General features: G+C 47.9%; 1 protein-coding gene across 1 annotated transcript in view; it reads left to right on the top strand.

Annotated features, from left to right (window-relative positions):
• The window catches only part of LOC119456853 (uncharacterized), a 103,499-nt gene extending 86,625 nt beyond the window's left edge, over positions 1-16,874 (top strand). The window contains exons 5-7 of the mRNA XM_049669428.1: positions 2,775-2,886; positions 10,560-10,779; positions 16,313-16,874. Of these exons, the coding sequence (XP_049525385.1) occupies positions 2,775-2,886; positions 10,560-10,779; positions 16,313-16,327 (347 nt within the window). The 3' untranslated portion in view covers positions 16,328-16,874. The remainder of the gene's footprint in view (positions 1-2,774; positions 2,887-10,559; positions 10,780-16,312) is intronic.
• Positions 16,875-19,365: the final 2,491 nt, after the last annotated feature.

Raw genomic sequence — 19,365 nt, 5'->3', positions numbered from 1 at the left:
ATTCTCAGAACGCTATTTCAGTTTCGCGCGTAGCGTTCGTCCGCTATTTTTCGAATATAGCGGAGACGCTAAACAGTCGCTAAGTTTTTAGCGTTGCAAACATGGCGGCACCCTCGGAATTGACGGCTGCAGCTTCGCAGAAATCGTCTCGTCCTGCTGCCTTGTAGGACTCGCTGATTTACAAATAAATGGCGCTACTGGTTTTCACTCTGGATATTCTGGCTTCGGTGACGGCCTACGGTCGATAAGACAGCGTTTTTTCGCTGTCGATTCTAGGTTAAGCACACTCCACATGCACAGCGAAAGCGTAACTCTGCCGGTAAACACTCGTCATACTGAGCGAAGAAATCTTAAAATTATTGTTGCCCAATTTATTTATTAATAATTGCTTACGTGCTTCAATTGTTTTGAACTTACTGGCAGCGTCCGATAGGTCTCAAAGTTGTTAAAAATTAATTTCCGTACCCGAGCGCTTGACCATGCAGGCTCGTTTCAAGGCTTGGCGTGGATCCACACGGCTAGTTTGGTTGTCGAGCTGCTCATTTTGCTGCTTTGACTAGCTCGCCGCTCGATGGCGCGGCGAAGTTTTGCGCTTAACGCGCATCGTTGTCTTCCGCTATACTAAAACTCTATCGAACAGCGTTTCGCAAACATTTAGCGTGCGTAACACGCTAAGGCTAACCCAAACATTTTCCGCCATACTAAAACTCTCTAATCTCACGGGTGCATAAACCAATATTGGTCAAGAGTGTGGCCGTGATTTAACTCATTTTTTAAATAATTACTAGTGAATACAACGGAGACAGATCGCCGCACTGGTTTGGTGACCGCACCGCTCTATGTAGACAACGTTCCCACATTTCAGTTTTGACGCGATAGCTTTAAGGGCCCCGTGTCACAGAAAATGAGGTGTCGGCGTCCGGCGTTCCGCGAGCGAAAATTTTGTAGTTATTTATGTATATATGTATGCCATCCCCGTTTTCTCTCATAGCGGTGTGGATCAGAGAGCGAACGGGGATATGCGATATTCTAGTTGACATTAAGCGGAATAAACGGACCTGGGCAGGCCATGTAATGCGTAGGATGGATAACCGGCGGACCATTGCAGTTACAGAATGGATACCACGAGAAGATTAGCGCAGTCGAGGACGGCAGAAAACTAGGTGTGTTGATGAAGTTAGGAAATTTGCAGGCGCAAATTGGAATTAGCTAGCGCAAGACATGGTTAATTGGAGATCGCAGGAAGAGGCCTTCATCCTGCAGTGAACATAAATATAGATTGATGATGATGATGATGATGATGTGTATGCCACGCTGTGCTATAAGACATGTGGTATATGCGGGTTTTATTGCCGCATCATTCTATCACTAAAGTTACTCATACCTTGTCTTACATTCTTCACAAAAGTTATTCCTTGCGATTTTGAGAATGGCAGCCCACAAACAAATGTCATGAAACAAAACACTGACAGCGCATGCCTATTATTTTAAATATTCTCCGACTTATATAATAAAAGTGGGAAACACAAACAGAAATATCAAAATGATGTAATTTTTTGGCACGGCTGTGCACGACCTGCGGGATTGGTCCACGCAAGAGGCCGCATTTCTTCCAGAAAGCTCGCCTTCGTACGTAGCGTTCGCCGACAGTTTCCCGGTATACACAACTGCGGCAACTGCGGTTACATAAACTGCAGTTGCCGGGAAGCGTGAGAAGCAGTCAGGGATCTTTGAATGCTGTCTTGAAGGAGAAGCTTAAGCGTCCTCCAATTTTAACGCGATCGCGTTAAGCGCCACGAGTCGTAGAAAATCCGGCGTCAGCTTGGATGTCGGCGTCGGTGGAGGAGAAAGTTATCCCCAACAACCCCGACTGCGCAGGCCCTCCACGTGGTGCAAGGTTTTGGTGAACAAAAATTGAATTTCTCAGAGTGAAATTCGTCAGAAAAACGGTAAAGTATGACTTGACCACAACCACACCCTACAGACATGGTGACGTCAGATTGTAATTTGAGTGTACGAGAAAACATAATTCTGTTACGGGGAAACTCAAACACAAACCCCTTTTTTTAGTATTTCTACCATACCAACATCGGCGCGCTCAGGTAGGGTACATGAAAAAATTATATCCGGATGGCGTTCGCATCCTCGGCCGGTCAAATTGGTACTTTGCCTGCCTAATGCGTTTTGGACACGCGCGAGCGTCGGGGAAATAGCAAACAATTAATAAAATAAAAAAGGTGCCTTCACATTTTAATATAAGACGACTTATGTTGCCCCTGGAAAACGTCTTCCTAGCAATGCACTTCTGTTTAAAAATGAAGCCAACTTTAAGGTGATTGGTGTAAGCTTAGTCTTTGTAAGCTGGCTTTCCCCCGTTCTGTATTGCAGTGAAGCCCACAGAAAGAAAAATGTGATGTGAACAGGGCCCGATAACGCTATCGCATTCCACTCTTAAAGGCGAAGCTTAGGCGTCCTCCAATTTTTTGATGGAGCCCCAAAACTTCCGTCATATTTACTGGCAAATTTTAGTGCAAAACCACATAGTTAGTATATTTTTCTATGACCATTCTGGAATCTACTGTACGTTCATCACGGTACGAAGATTCCGCTTGGTTATTCAAGTGTACTAAAACTAACTCCCGAGTGCCACTAGGGTTCTTCATGTAAGTTTCACGCGTTCAAACATTCTCTTGTCGACTTCATTGTCAATTCTGGTAAACCTTTGCATTCTTCTTATGAATACTGAATCTCTTTAGTTCAATTTTCAATTGCAGAGCGTGCTCCGGCTGTCTTGGATGGTACCGAACTCACAACGATGGTGAGCGTGATCGTGGCGCTACTGCTGTTCATGGCACTCTTTTGCCTCGTCCTCAGGCTCTTCAGCAAGTGAGTGCTTTTTCCATTGTGTTTATTGCAAAGCAATTATTGGGACACTCGAGGCGCGTTCCCCCGTTGTAGGGAGCCTACATGCAACGCCGTTTTAGGGTGGTGACAACACCAAAATTTTGACCGCTACTTACTGCAAAATTTGGTGGGTAGCCATTTTGGACCCCAGTCTTTCTGCCTCTTTTTGTCACGCTTTTAGTTTTTGGCGCAAATTTAGTTTTGCGTAAATGCGCACAAGAAACCTGCATACGTCTTTAAAATACTAGTAGCATTTTCCTTTCATTTTAACACTTACTTTTCTATTGCATGTCGTGCGACACATGTAAAGTAAATATTACAAGTCACAATGGCGTGCCTCGTGGTAGCATTATCTCACGCCAAGAACGTGAACTGTCTTAAGCATTGTTGTTGCCTTCCAGTTGTACATAATATATAAAGGGTGCTTTTCGAAGTGGGCTGTAATAAAGACTGTCCTTACTAGCGTGTTTAACTAAAACGTAGACGTGCCGTGTACGGCGCTCGGACGCGCCATTTGTCTGTGGCTGCTGAGGCCAAAGTTTATTAAAGGAAGTTAATTAATTTCACGTCACCAAGGGTTGCGGGAAATGTGATCTGTCGGCTGGTCTTTCGCCATTTTGTGCCCCAGATTTAACCGGCCAATTTAGCTGGCGGCGGCAAGTGCCCTTAGGAAGGCTGTCACCACCCTAAAACGGCATTGCATGTAGGCTCCCTACCCCGTTGCAGCTATTGCTGCCATCGTCATGACACTGCCGCTGTATGCAGCGTAGGGAGCCTACATGCAAGCGCTGTATGATAGCACTTCCATGTAGGCTCCCTAATCCAGCGGCCGTAGTCGTGGTTATTGAAGGCGATCCTATGCTCACGCGTGTACCGTAGAGGGTCTTCAGAAACACGGAGTTCATTTGAGTGCGCAAACAATGAGCCTAAGTGCACGCACGGCCAACGCTCTTGTCAATTTGCTCGCTGGTGGAGCCAGGAGAGCGGGCTGCTTTCCACTGCTCGGATGAGCGCAGTGCGCAGAGGCACTACAAATCAAAGAAGGTTTTAAAAATGTCGCAGTTTCACCCGAACGGTGCAGCATCAATTGCGATAGCAAATTAGTAGAGAGCTATACGGAGTAACAAGGATAGTAGTTTTATCAGCTGTATAAACTTGGACGTGTAGCAGCACCAGCAACGCGCACAACTGTTGTCGACGACTCGACGCCGTGGCGTTCTGCGCGCGTTCGCACTGAACGCGCGCGGCGTTGGTGACTGTTGCCAGTGCGTCTGGCGGCGGCTTGGAGGTTTTCGACGAAATCAGAACGGGACACTCGTCGAGCAGCGTCGGATGTCTTTACCTCCTTCTTGCCTCACAACTTTTTTACATAAATACACATTTGGTGCCGCAGATAAACGTCGCCTCCTCTTCCTCCCTCCCTGCCGTCCCCCCCACGGGTTTTCGCTCGACGGAAAAAGTCGCATTAGCTCTCCGCCGTGCATTCGCTCCCTGTGAAAGCGCGCATCCCTCGCGCGCTTTCACTCGCACACACAGCATACGGTGCGCTGCGACAACTTCATCGCCGTTTCACTTCATACGGAACCTCACAGCGACGGCGACAGTGAAGCCGACGGCAGAAATCCGCTTGCAGTGGCCATATAATTGCGATCGCAATAAAACAAATGCGTAAACCACCTTGCTACAAACAAAGCAGGCTTAAAATAATTACACCATCTTCCTGCAGGGAAACCCTGAGTAGTATTCGAAGCAGCCATGGGGTCGACCACGGCGCTGACACTGGCGTTGACGCTGGCGCTGTCCATGGCACTCATCGCGGCGTTGCGTAGGTAATATTTCCGATGCTGCTCGACGAGTAATGGCTGATCTCGTCGAAAACATCCGAGCCGCCCCCAGAGGCCCCGGCAACAGTCACCAACGCCACGCGCGTTCGGTTCGAACGCGGATAAAATGTCACAGTTTCGCCCTAAGGGCGAAGCAATGAATGCGATAGCAACACAGCAATGTCATACGAAGTAAGGTGAGCGGCTTTGGTAGCAATATGAATTGTAGTAAACATGAGCTGATTAAGTAAGCAGGTGTGCTGCGGCGTAAGTAGACCGACATGAAGAGAGACTCGATGACCACGAGAAGGCGCGTGTGAAACGGTGGTGTTGATGAGAAGCGCGGCCCGTGGGCAGCGCGTGCGAAGGGACACACCTGTAACGCTACACTGCCGATCCGGGCAGCATTGCATGTGTAGCGTGCTTTGGAAAATGTGGCCCGACTGTTACTAACTGAATGAACAAGCGTGGTGTGAGCGCGCACAAACAAACATGAATAGATCACACTGAATGACTGCAGACAACGACTGTCAAAACGCTGGCAGCAAGCGCATATATACGCCGCAGCAGCGGGCGAAGGTACGTGCGGTCTATCGCTTCAACGGAAACTCAGCGGCGAATGCACGGCGCAGAAAGGTCAGAGCCGTGTGGAGATAAGAGACGGTGCGGACGAGCGACGAGCGCGGTTGTTGGCAGCGTAGAAGTGACCCCCCCCCCCCCCCCCGCGCTCCCTCCGGCGCTGGATTCCCGCTTCCTTGCTTGCGCGTGGGAGAGATAAGAGACTGTGCGGACGAGCGACGAGCACGGTTGTTGGCAGAGAAGTGCCCCCCCCCCCCCTGCTCCCTCCGGCGCTGGCTTTCCGCTTCCTTGCTTGCGCGTGGGAGATAGCGCGCGTCCCCGCACGCTTCCGCTCGGGCATACGGCGCGCGGCGAAGATTTTATCTATAGGGAACCTCACGGCGACGGCGACGACGACGGCGACGGCAGAAATCCGGTAGAAGTGTCCATATAATTGCTATCGCAATAAAACGCCGACGGCGTCGACAACAGTTATGCGCGTTGTGGCGGCCCCCAGCAGAGTATGCAGCGCCTACCGTCGCGCGTCTAACCTAAGCTGCTTCGCATTATCGCACGAAACCGCAGGTGTTGCCATTCGTTGCGCAATCCGGAGAGGAGACGAGCGTCGGAGAGGAGAGGAGGAATGCCGAGAGGAGAGGAGATGAGACAAGGAGAGGAGGGGGAGGAGGATGCGCATGCGCAGTGCGGGTGTGGACGCGAGAGGAGGCGGATGTGCCGGCCCCTGCCGCCTCTGCTGCCTACCCATGTGCGGACGAGCCCCCTGAACCACGGCCGCTGGATAAAAGAAGGGCACCTTTTGTAGCGTTAGCTACACTGGCCTAGCCAAGCCCATTTCGCGCGGCACATCAAGAGCCGTGCTGCGCATGCGCAAGGATCAGTGATGTCACACGGCTTGCGCACCGGAGCCACCGGAGCCGGCACCTCTCGCGCACTCCGCCGCCGCCGCGCGCGACTCACCGCCGCCGGTCTGCGCATTCCAGAGGAGTGACGTCGTAGACGTGGTAGACGCACTGGCGCCGGCGCGCGCTCGCTGTGCAGTCGCCGTCTGACACTGCGCTGGAGCCGCTGCGCTTCTGACTGGCGTTTGCCAGCGTGGTATAGCCATGGAGAAGGAGAGCGCAAATGCTGCTCTCAAACTAATCCTTGACAATCTAGACAACCAGGAAAGCTATGAATAATCAGCTGAACCTTTACTAACGCTACGTATATCCTGGCATAGCCGAGCTAAGCCACTGCAACTTTTTATTGCGATAGCAATTATATGGACACTCAAAAGCAGATTTCTGCCTTCGGCGTCGCCGTCGCCGTCGCCGTCGCCGTGAGGTTCCGTATGACGTCAATGGAGATGAAATCGTCGCCGCGCGCCGCCGAACGCTGTATGTGCGAGTGAAAGAGCGCTAGGGACGCGCGCTTTCACGGGGAGTGAACGCACATTTGACGCTGAGCCGTGCTTCCTGGGCTGCAGGGCTGCAGAAGATAGCGCCAACATTTCCCTTTCCCTCAAGAACCACTTATCACGGCGGAGAAGAAACGCGCGTTCTGCGCTGTGCTGCCTTAAGGGCTGCAGAAGTAGGCGTCTCTTTCCTCCTCTACAATCACCATATATGTAGAGTAAACGTACCTTCTTCCGACGCGCGAAAGGTTGTGGGAGAGGGGGGGGGGAGGGGCAGAGAAGGGAGGCGACGTTTAGCTGCGGCACCAAGTGCCTATTTATATCAGAGGCTCCGGCAACAGTCACCAACGCCGCACGCATTTTGAGCGAACGCGGGCAAAACGCCGGCGGCGTCGACAACAGTTCTGCGTGTTGCCGGTGCTGCTGCATGTCCAAGTTTATACAGCTGATAAAGCTGCTATCATTACTCCGTATAGCTCTCTTCAAATTTGCTATCGCAATTGATGCTTCGCCTTTCAGGTGAAACTGCGACAACTTTTTTTTATCCAGCGGCCGTGCCTGAACTATCTCTTCTCTTTTATTGCGATAGCAATTATATGGACACTCCAAAGCAGATTTCTGCCGTCGGCGTCGGCGTCGCCGTCGCCGTTGCCGTGAGGTTCTGTATGACGTCAGTGGAGATGAAATCGTCGCCGCGCGCCGCCGAACGCTGTATGTGCGATTGAAAGGGCGCGAGGGACGAGCGCTTTCACGGGGAGTGAACGCACGGCGAAGAACAAACGCGCGTTCTGCGCCGTGCTCCCTTAAGGGCTGCAGAAGTAGGCGTCTCTTTCCTCCTTTACAATCACCATATATGTAGAACAAACGCGCCTTCTTCCGACGCGCGAAAGGCCGTGGCGGGGAGGGGAAGGGAGGCGACGTTTAGCTGCGGCATCAAGTGCCTATTATATCAGAGGCTCCGGCAACAGTCACCAACGCCGTACGCATTTTGTGCGAACGCGGGCAAAACGCCGACGGCGTCGACAACAGTTCTGCGTGTTGCCGGTGCTGCTGCATGTCCAAGGTTATACACCTGATAAAGCTACTATCATTACTCCGTATAGCTCTCTACAAATTTGCTATCGCAAATGATGTTTCGCCTTTCAGGTGAAACTGCGACAACTTTTTTCTTTACCTCCTACTCCCCCTCTCCCCTACGACGCTGCGCCGTGCTCCCTGATGGGTTGCAGAATTAAGCGCCTCTTTCTTATGTATAATAAACACCAGTAGTAGTAGTAGAGGAGGGCGAGGAGGATGCGCATGCGCAGTGCGGGTGTGGACGCCGCACGGCGGATGGAGGGAGGGAGTGACTTAGCCCCGATCATAAGCTGCTTCGCATCTAAAATTCCTGGAGTGGCAGCGCCCGCAGTTTTTTAACAGTAGGCAGCCTGCATGCAACGCTTTAATGTAGGCTCCCTACTTAACAGCAGAGGTGAAGCCAGAGTTTGCCTATACTTCTTCCTTGAAAGAGGGCCGCAACATCTGAAATCCGTTCACAGCTCAGTTATAATAAATTTTAGCCTAACTGGAAACTAAAAGTTCGTATAGTTTCTTGCTAACATGTTGCCTTTAATTGGCTGGGTATTGATGTCACGGTATGACATAACATTTGACAAGACCTTTAGGCTCCCTAATTCTTAAACTAGTGGCACAACTAAAGACGTCGAACAAGATTTGTACGGTGAAATTAAAATTAGTCATCCTAAATATTTAATTTACAACCATTCTTTTCTTGAGTAACTACTAAAATTAACCACCCTAAATAGCATGAAGTAGGAACAAAGCGCTTCGTATAATCCCCGCTATTCGCTAACGTCTTTTTGTGCCTGCGGTAAGATGACGACTGTCCGGCTTGACTTTTGAGACGTCATTTCCACTGCAGCAATTTTTTAATGCAAAAACATCATTTGGCCCATTATGCGAAAATCCGTCGACGTCGGTGGCGTGACCGATCGATGGTACCAGAAATGGCCTACGGCGCAGAGTAAAAACGCGTCGAAACTGGTCCTAATGACTTCAAATTACTTAGGGAGGTTCCTGTAAACAAAGTGAATTAATCGCTCAAAGCCAATAATTAAAGAAATTTAAAGAAAATTTGGTAAATTTCGGTCTGGGTGGGGAATTGAAGTGGAGATAAGATGATCTAATATTTCACTGCGCGCTTCCTAAATGCCAAGAATTTTCCATCGGTCTCATCTCGCTCTTAATCGAGATGCGACACCCGCAACGCCCACTGGCAATGTTGTTCATCGCGTCAGCGTTGCGAGACGCTTAGTGGTTACCGGGGCGCTATTAGTCCTGCCCAGAAGCAGCAGTTGCGTTGCCAGGGTGCGTCAATTGCACCATGTCTCCCCCGCGTATAGCTAGACAAGCGTCTCATCACTTTCAATGCTTGGCCGCCTCGGACAATCTGACAAATTTCACAACCATGCTGTTAAACGGAAGCTCCACAGCGGTTTTCGTGTGGCGATGAAGGTTGGCGGCGGCGGCGTGGTCGATAATAAATCTAAATGCAGCGCAGTGTGTGCCGGAGCTACGAATTCGCTTCAGACTATTATAATAGATTGCCGCGCGTCTGGCCGCTCGAGGCACTTTGCGTGTATTCGCAGCCTTCTTTCACGCTCGGAAAAACGCTTTTATGTAGCACATATTGAGCAACAGAAAGCTCTATCGAGAATGTTTTCATGTTGCCCTACTGTTTCATCTAAGTATAATGTTTGAGAAGTTGATTCATAAATTAAGGTTAATTGTGTAATTAGGCGGAATGCAAAATATAATCCGAGTATCTCCAAGCGACAGCAGATGATATTACCTTGGTTCTGTCCAGCTACGTGGCATTTGCATATTTTTAAATCTTGGTGCATGATAGTTGGGACACCCTGTATAGTACCACTATTCACTTCTTGAACGAATACCACACTACGTGCATCGTCTCACCTGCTGTTCGTTTGTGTTATTGTTGTCATTGTCACAGTGCACCAGATAGCTGAAGGGAACTGCTTTTCATTTTCAAGCTCCCCCGCTGAGCTGCTGTCCTGCCCAAAACGCGATTACTTCCATTTATAAAAATATACATAAGCATCATTTTTTTACAAAAAAATCGAATACTCTCATTTTACTTGAATAGCCATTGTGTGCATAATTTATTGGCAGGAAAGGCAGAGAGGTCGGGCGGAACTGTTGTGCTCTATCCTGCTACTGTGCAATGCGGAAGAATAAGGGGTCTTGAGAGCATTGTGATAGATGATGATAAGGAGTAGGGAAGCAGTAGAGAAGCCGTATATATGTACATTACATAGTGGTCCTGTGCTATAGCCACTCGTCCAGTCCTGTGGTATGCAAGAGCTTCAGAGACGTATTAGTGGTCTGCCATGCGGCTATAGTGTCAGGCTATGGGCCGAGAACAGCGTCCACCGACAGTGGTTGGCTGCCATCACTGCGTAGTTCAGCAGTGATGGCAGAACTGTTCAGCAAAACTGTTCAGCGTCCATCTCTGCCGCTTATATGCTGTGCAATCAGTTAGTATTGGTTCCAATGCTTCGGGAGTCTAGTCGTGATCGCAGACAGGCCCATTCGCCCGGGCTATGAGGTGCGCCTAGGTAGCTCCGGGTTAAGGCAACGCCCGGAGCGAATCCTGCTTAGCAAAGGTTCGTGGCTTCGTGTAACCTTCGAGATGATACAGAACTGTCCATCTGGACCGATTACATGCCGCCTTCCGTAGTTGTTGAAATTCCACCAAATATACTCAATGGTGGGATCGTCTCCCTGAAAATTTATGTGCGAATGGGGTCGCCGACGTGTGTATGTTCGCCACGCCGCAGAGCCCGTTTCGGTCCCTCCAGTGGTGATCGTATGGCCGACGCTGGATCGCCACCTCCGAGCGCCGCCGTGCTCAGCTCCGTGGACGGGTCCTTGTCTGACAATGGGACCGCAGCCGGAGCCAAGGAAGGGCCTGGATCCCGGCGCAAGTCCCGGAACTCAATTGATGTCACCGGGCCGCGACGGCCCGGCAACACTGTGCCTGCATCAGCGGAAACGCGGGTATCCACTACCATCCTTTCTCTTGTTCTATTTGCGCGGCGAAGTATCACCCGACTGATTCGACCGGTGTAACGTCGCACGGGCACACAGAAAGAAAACAAGAACACCACTCCGTCGATGTGCGTCTCTGTGTGCCTGTGTAACGTCATGCTGGCCGACTAAGTCGATGTGCGCCAACTATCGCACATCGCTTGTGTAGGGATCAGCAGTCACTTTTACAGCGTAAGCTGTTATGGATTCATTCCAATAGCCGTTTCTGGTCGCGATGATGCCGCCGCCGCCGCCCCGTAGCCGCTATCGCCGGACGCGAAAAAAAGCACCCGCTCTCCGGCGGTATCTAACCCAGGCCCGCTGCGTGGGAGTCGGATAGTTTACCACTGAGCCACGCAAGCGCTTGCTATCAGCGTCAGAAAAAGGCCCTATAAACGCGCCCTAGGCAGGCGCGCAGGCGCAGACGATGGATGGTGGCGCCATCTAGTTGATGTGCCTGCAACCGCCGCGTGCGACTAGATGCGATTCAGACGAGGCGCGCAATCAATGCTATCCCTATGTTAGATGTGCGCCACGTATTCTGGGTACCTCTTCGGTACACGTTATGGCGTCTCCTCGCAAGGTACGAACCGCTGCTGAAGAAGCGAATCGTAGAGCTACGTGCGCGGTTACAACCAGGCATCATCGGGCTCAGCAGACTACTGTGCAGAGAGCATTAGAAGCCGCAGCTCGCCGTCGTCGCCGGCCGGGCAGTTCAAATCTTTCTCGTCAAAATCGAGGCGAAGACACTTTGCCGCGAAGACCTCGTTGTGCGTGGTGCCGAAATTGGAGCTACTCTTGCGCTGCTCAACCAGCTTACGCTGTGACTGTGCTGCGTGTGCCGCGCAGGCCTGTGACTTTTTTGAGCGATCGCCACATTTTGTCTCGTTGCGCATACGCGATACAGTAAAGTGGCACCGGCTCATCGTATGATTTACGGGGCACCTTGAAACAAGAAGGGTTGCTTTTTTCTTTGGCGAAGTAAACTCCACAAAAATGCATTCGTCCGGTATTGTTAGACTCTACATGGACGAGACAGACTTCGCGGTAATAATTACGCAGCATCATCATTGGCATAATATCGAGGTCGGTCCCGCAAAACGTACCGTGACATGAACTGACATAAAGTAACCTATCATAATCAGGCTGTAGAGAAATCTGAAAAATGAAACTTAATTTTTTCCTGTATATTTTAGATTATCCGCTACCAAATCACAAAACGTAGAATTCGATTATTTCTTGCTTCATTGGCATGTCAAGTACATAAGCCTTCCACAAGGCCAACTTCTGAAACCGCGAGGGATGTTGATACAATCCTTCAATTTTACTGGTACATGGCTTGTCTTACTTACAGAGGCGTCCCTGTTGCTAAAGCTCTGAACAAAAGGAGAAAGATACCTAGGAGGGAGTAAAGTCTAATTAGGGAAACGGGCCTAAGGGATGAAATGAAAGAATGAACGGAAGAAAGTCACAGGCCTGCGCGGCACAAGCAGCACAGTCACAGCACGCACTAGAGAGTCTTCACGGCAAAGTCTCTTGCGTCGTTTGCACAAGAACAAACTGAACTATCCACCCGTCGTCGACGGCGAGCTGCGGCCTGTGCTGGTCTCTGCACAACGGTCTGCCGAGCCAGGCGTTGGCTTGTTGCAGCCACGCGCGTATAGCTCTACGATTCGCTTCGTCAGCAGCGGTCCGTACCCTGCGAGGAGGCGCCATAACATGTACCAAAAAGTTAACAGAGGTATCGAAACTACGTGGGGCGCATATGTCACATCCCTTGATACATTGTACGATACGATGCAAGTGCTACATGTCGTGACCCCTGGTGCAATACAATGCATCTGTAATGCAAAGTTTGCACTCATCTATGTTACGCGGCGCGCATCTCACATCGCGTGACAAGTGGCAGGATAGGATACTGCTGCTGATGATGATTCATTTATCGGCATCCCCTTTGAAACGGGGCAGTAAGAAATAGTCACCTAGCCTGCTTGATTTATTCAGATATGCTATACACCTGTTTCATTGTAGCATTTTTGTATTCATCTCCTTATCTTTTTTGTTCCTCAAATCTTGTCTATCCTGCCTTGTCTATTTCTTGTCTACCTTGTCTCACTTGTCTTGTCTATCGTCTATCGTGTCTATTTACCGCTAGCTAAGTAACTGCTGCTGCTAATAAATGCTAGTTGACATTAGGCGGAAAAAATGGAGCTGGGCAGGCCATGTAAAGCGTAGGATGGGTAACCAGTGGACCATTAGAGTTACAGAATGGATACCGAGAGAAGGTAAGCGCAGTCGAGGACGGCAGGAAACTAGGTGGGGTGATGAAGTTATGAAATGTGCAGGCGCAAGTAGGAATCAGCTAGCGCAAGACAGGGATAATTGGAGATCACAGGGAGAGGCCTTCATCCTGCAGTCTACATAAATATAGGCTGATGATAAAGTAACTGCTACATGGCGTTCCACATGGTACAGTAATATATAACTGCAGTGGGAAATGTGCACGTATCGACGTTACGCGGTGCGTCTCACATCGCGTACACCTTGCAGAGGCGCATTGATTTAAAGTCAACCACTCAGCAGTAGAGATAAGCAAGAGATGTTTGGAGTATTGGTGGAAAAAGAGCAGGGAAGAGATTGGTATAACCGGATCTCTTAGTCATAGGTAGCGGTACAAGGTAGATTTTGAAGGGGAAAAAAAGAGATTTAGGTGACGTATACAAAAATGCCTTCGGTTTGCAAATGACATTGCCCTATCCAGCAATAATGGGGACGAATTACAACAAATGATTGAGGACCTTAACCGAGAAAGTGTAAGAGTGGGGTTGAAGGTTAGCATGCAGAAAACAAAGGTAATGGTTAATAGCCTCGCAAGAGAACAAGAATTCAGGATCGTCAGTCAGCCTCTAGAGTCTGTAAAGAAGTACGTTTATCTAGGTCAATGACTCACGGGGGACCTTGATCATGCTAAGGAAATTTACAGAAGAATAAAATTGGGTTAGAGTGCATACGGCAGACATTACCAAATCCTGACTCGGAGCTTACCACTGTCGTTGAAAAGAAAAGTGTACAGTCATTGCATTCTACTGGTGCTAACATAGGGGGGCAGAAACTTGGAGGTTAATAATGAATGTCGAGAACAAGTTAAGGACCGCACAAAGAGCGATGGAACAAAAATGTCTGGCCTAATGGTAAGAGACATCAAGAGAGCCGTGTGGATCAGAGAGCAAACGGGGATAACCGATATTCTAGCTGACATTAAGAGAAAGAATGGAGCTGGCCAGGCCATGTGATGCGTAGGGTAGATAACCGGTGGAGCATTAGAGTTACAGAATCAGTACCAAGAGAAGGGAAGCGCAGTTGAGGACGGCAGAAAACTAGGTGGGGTGATGAAGTTAGGAAATTTGCTGGGCTAAGTTCGGAATCAGCTAGCGCAAGACAGCGGTAATTGGAGAGCGCAGGGAGAGGCCTTCGTTCTGCAGTGGACATAAATATAGGCTGATGATGAGCATGATGCCAAAATGCTAGATAAAAAGACATCTATATAATACCTGAATAAATCAAGCAGGCTAGGTACTATTTGTCACCGCCCCGTTTCAAAGGGGATGCCATTAAATCATCATCATCGTGACTCCTCGCGCACTAGGACGCGTGCACAGGGCATGGTTCCGCAACAGATAGCAAGTGCTGGCGTGGAGCAGAGATAGAGCAGTTGACTCCCGCGTACTGTGCCTGCGTTGGATTGCGGCTGGAAATGGGTATTTTCTTTCTCATTCCTTGCAATAGCTGCGACAAACACCGGAGGCAGCGGCGGCGGCAGACTACATCACCAACCCATAATCAGTCCATAATAGCTTACGCTGTAAAAAGAAAGAATAGAGGAAACTCAGGGTGGCGGATCACCTGTAGGTGCCCGCAGATACTCATCGATCTCTGAAAGGTTTTCCAGGTTGTGTGGTTGTGATCCATTTACCTCTACAGGTGTCTGTCTGCACAGCGTACCTTTATCTAACGTGAAAGGTATCTACGTGGAAACAGGACTCTAATTGTAATTAAAGAAAGCACCTTTGTGTGCGTTCTTTCCTACCTTTTGAAAGTGGTTCATCTGCTGAGCTTTTTTTTTATTGTACTTGTGCGTGTGTACTCTTAGCTTAACCTTTTTGATATCGAATTGCAAATATTCTTATAAAATGTATATGTGTTATCTGCTCCTTGATTGATTACTAGTGAATTCAAGATATTTACGCCTAACTTTTGGTAACAGGGAATCAAACTAACACATTGGCTACTGATCGGACCTCTTCAGTAAGTCCTTGCTTTTTAGTCGCAAAGAACCCACACGGACTCACATAGTCAATATAGCAGCAATTCTATGCGCCACAAAAATAGTGCGCAATTTTCCGCTTTAGTGTGGTTCTGTCGATATCTGAGAGACCGCACGCTGTGTAAATATAAAGTTAAGGGAGCACGAGTAGTCTTCATGGGTCAACTGTTAGTGGCGCATGCGTTGCACTGCGAAAAATGCGACTGCTCCCCTGGATTTAGTCAGGTTCATGTGGTCGTTAACTAGGATAGCAAGACAGCATGGGAGATGATCGAGTCAGGCATGACACATATAGCGCGAGAAAGATACATATATCGGATTTCCTACAATTTCGTTGCATAAGAAGAAACTATTGTTTTTGATCGACTCTCTTCTCACTTCGTTTAACCACGTCTTGTATATTTTTCTGTTTGTCGCGAATAAACCTGAGTTGAGAGTTGTAGCTTGTGTTATCTTGTGCTTTCGTGTCTGCGATGTTTTCTTTTTTGACTGTGGCGCCATTTCCAATACGAAAATCACGAAAGTATATAACTTTTCAGAAACTGTCCAGAAATTATTCATTGGCTAAATGTTTTAAAAGAAACATCACAGTTACTCCATGTTATGCTCAGACATGTAACATTAATCAAAGAAATGCAGTAGTATCAATCTTGTTAGCATACTCTACTTCAAAAAGTGTTTCCATTTGCTATCCGTGTTATTGCATAAAAGTACTGCGAACAATGATTACAGTGATGACTATGAAAATGGAAAGTTCTTAGACTAATAAAGCCCTGGAAATTTGAATTACCATCCAGGCTTTCTGTAGAACCATATGTTCTGTATTTTTATGAGACGCATATGACAGCCGTGAATTTCAAAAATGCACTTGACAATCAGAACAAGTTATATGTCCGGTTATTCACTTATTCATATTTTTGTTTCATTTGCAGGTCGTTTGACGAAGTAACCTAAGTTATGAGCTGCGTACAAAAACAAGCAATCATTTTATAACGTAGCGATATTCCGTGCTGAAAACATATTTGACTTGCTGTGTTAATTTCTTGATTATATTGTTTTTCCCAGAATTCGTAAATTAAAAATTTATTCTTCGATCTCAGTGATACACAGGTAACAGTAAAATAAGGTGGTTTAATTGTGGTGCCCTGATGCCTTGTTCGTTTTTTCTTGATTTTGCAGAACATGATGTTTTGATTCTGAGATAGCAGCTGCTGGAACTTCCATGGAAGAAAGTACGAAAGAAATGGACTGCTGGTGTTAGCATACGCAGACAGCTACTATTAAAAACTTCTATCAAGAAAAAGGAAACACTTAAATAGTATCACTCCGCAGTTAAAACACGGAATGAGGACTAATGTGGTATTATTTCATGCACCTTTCATTGACCGTTCACATCAACAGCACAGTTGCTCATGTGTATACTTTTCTTCTATTTCAACATAAAATATTAGTGGTATGGAGGTACTGGTAGACGTTATAGTTTTTTTTATTCGGGAAGTCATCCAAGAATATTTGTAATTGTTCATCACACCACAAAATAAGGTGCATTATTGACAACAAAGAGCCAGACAGTATGTCCTCTTCTGTCTTATGAATGTTTTTTGGATGAAGTGGCTCTTTCACGATACAATTTCACCACACACAACCCTGCATAGCATAGTCTGCAAACAAAACGAGTGGCCTATCAAAGGAACGCTGTTATCACAGAGCCCAACTCAACGTCCTTCATTTTGTTTCTATTCATGTTGAACACAATAAATTATATGAACCGATATGCTAATGTTCCGAGTTGTCTCGTGTTTATTCAAAAAAAAAAAAGAAAGCCAGGGGTTTCCTTTTTATTTTTCTTCGACGCAGATTCCGTGTATCTCTCAACCACGTTACCCAGAGGTTTACCCGCCGTGTTTGCTCAGCTACTATGGTGTTGGGCTGCTGAGCACCAGGTCGCGGGATCGCGAATCCCGTCCACGGCGGCGGCATTTCGATGGGGGCAAAATGCAAAAACACCCGTGTACTTAGATTTAGGTGCACGTTAAAAAACCTCAGGTGGTCCAAATTTCCGGAGTTCCCCACTACGGCGTGCCTCATAATCAGATCTTGGTTTCGGCACATAAAACCCCCATAACTTCAACGTAACCCAGAGGTGAGCTGTTTTTATTCTAATAATTCTGGCCCATTCAAGGAGACACATAGAAAAGCTAAATTAATTGGCTCAGTTGGCGTGCTCTGTCAGAGCTCCATCTTCATTCTCTAGTGGTAGATGGCTGTCATTAAAGTGGTATATGCAAGACTGAATATCACGTGCAAGCCGAGGCGCAGCTCAGGCGAGTATGAATTCATGAATTTGGCGCAATTTCACACTCTGTGTTTAGAATTAGAGCCGATCGCAAGGAAAGCATCTGCTAAACGATCCAAGTGGTCCTGGAAATGTGTCCGTTCAATAAAAAGTTTTTAATTTATCCGCAAACTCGAATTACTATCCTATAGTTTCCGGGTTACCGGAAACGAATACGCGAGCAGCCGAGTTGGTGCCGCCAGCTGGTTACCCAGGGCTCAACCAGACTAACGCAGATCTACTATTGCCGTAACCACATTTAGTCTACAGCGCTACTGGAGAAAAGAAGTTTGCAGACAAACCAGAACACTAATATTTCTATGTAAACGGCGCAGCCATTTGGCACTGCCAAAATAGCGATGATAGCGAGCGATGTGTGCGTTCTATCACAAAGAACAAGTCGGTGTGGCTAATAGCTGGCCTAAACAGCGTGACAAGAATATGTTAGGAGTTTCGCTGTTGCTCCTTGTCGCTTGGTCTTGAGAGGCTTACCTATTCTGTACTATTATGTACAGGTGCGGACAAAAATAATTGGAACACGAGAGCTTTGGTCACAATGCAATGCAATGCTCTCTGGCAGAATCAGTGGTAATCGAGAAATTGGATTGCGCATTCGCGCAGACTGGCGATCATAGACGCACAATTCGAATACTCTCCGATAGCCTTACGACTGCTAGAGGGCATTAGACTGCAGTTCAGCTGCAGCTCCGGTGTTCTAATTACTTTCGTCCGCACCTACACCTTCGATGCATTTAGGAGGAAGCTTTAGATGCGCAGCTCCCGTCTTCATAAATGGCAGCAGCGAATTTGTTTTTGTCGGCAACCATTTGATTGTAAAATAATGACGATGGTATAATAAAAATAGCGTGACGGGGACAACATGAGGACAGTGGGATCACAGCGAGCTTATGAGGACGATGATATGACAGCGGATGCATGAGGGGGACTGTTTGACGACAATGACATGACATCGGCGGCACTATCCGGATTGAATGACCACAGTATAGAATAGAATAGCATAGAATAGAATCCACTATGATTGCAATAGAATGACTGACGTCAGTACAACGATGAAGACGGCATGACGAGGATGATAATGGCATGGTGTTGCTTGAGCGGTGACGATCGTGGAATGACAGCGTGAGGGCGGCGGCATTAGAGTTATGGTATGACGATGACGTTAAGATGACGACATGACGATAGTCTGATGAGGAAGCTAGAATGACGCCAATAGAACGACCATGACGGCACCATGACGGCGGTTCGAGAACTAATGCGCGACTACTGTGTGGCGACGATGGCGGGAGCACGATAGTCGTTAAGATGGCAGCATGACGATATCCGCATGACAAAGCCTGAATGACGACGACGCAATGACCACGACGGCATCGCAAACACGAGCACATACCTAGTGGCCCAAGCATGGTAGATAACTTGGGCTATGGGTTGGCGAATGTCGTGACATGCGTGTCATGTAGGTCATGAAAGAGCCGCCTACGTCTTGGTGCTCTCATGGTCGTTTCGTTAGCTTGGTAGGCTCCCCGCACACTGCTTCGCATAACATCGATTCCCACAGGGCGTGGGATCTGCCGGCTTTTTTTATGAGACAAATGTGTAACGATACGTATTCGGATTGTGAATGGCCTACTGGCCAATTGTGTTGCGACGAAATTCCAGTCTCTCAACATTGGGCTTTACACTAGTTTCTGAACCTTGGGCTTTTCAACAATTGAGCATTGGGCTTTACGGAAATAGGTGGTGTCCATGTCCTATCTTGAGAGAGGTTTTATTCTTGAACAAATTTTTAATGTCGCCGACAAATAAGTGCCTATTACAAACGTGTTCCTTTGTTTTAGAAGATGGACATGAACAATCTCCCGACAGAGGTCATGTTAAC

This window comes from Dermacentor silvarum, chromosome 6 (genome assembly GCF_013339745.2).
Source record: "Dermacentor silvarum isolate Dsil-2018 chromosome 6, BIME_Dsil_1.4, whole genome shotgun sequence".
Taxonomy (NCBI): domain Eukaryota; kingdom Metazoa; phylum Arthropoda; class Arachnida; order Ixodida; family Ixodidae; genus Dermacentor; species Dermacentor silvarum.
Note: the sequence above shows the minus strand (reverse complement) of the source record. Positions and strands in the feature narration are given on the sequence as shown.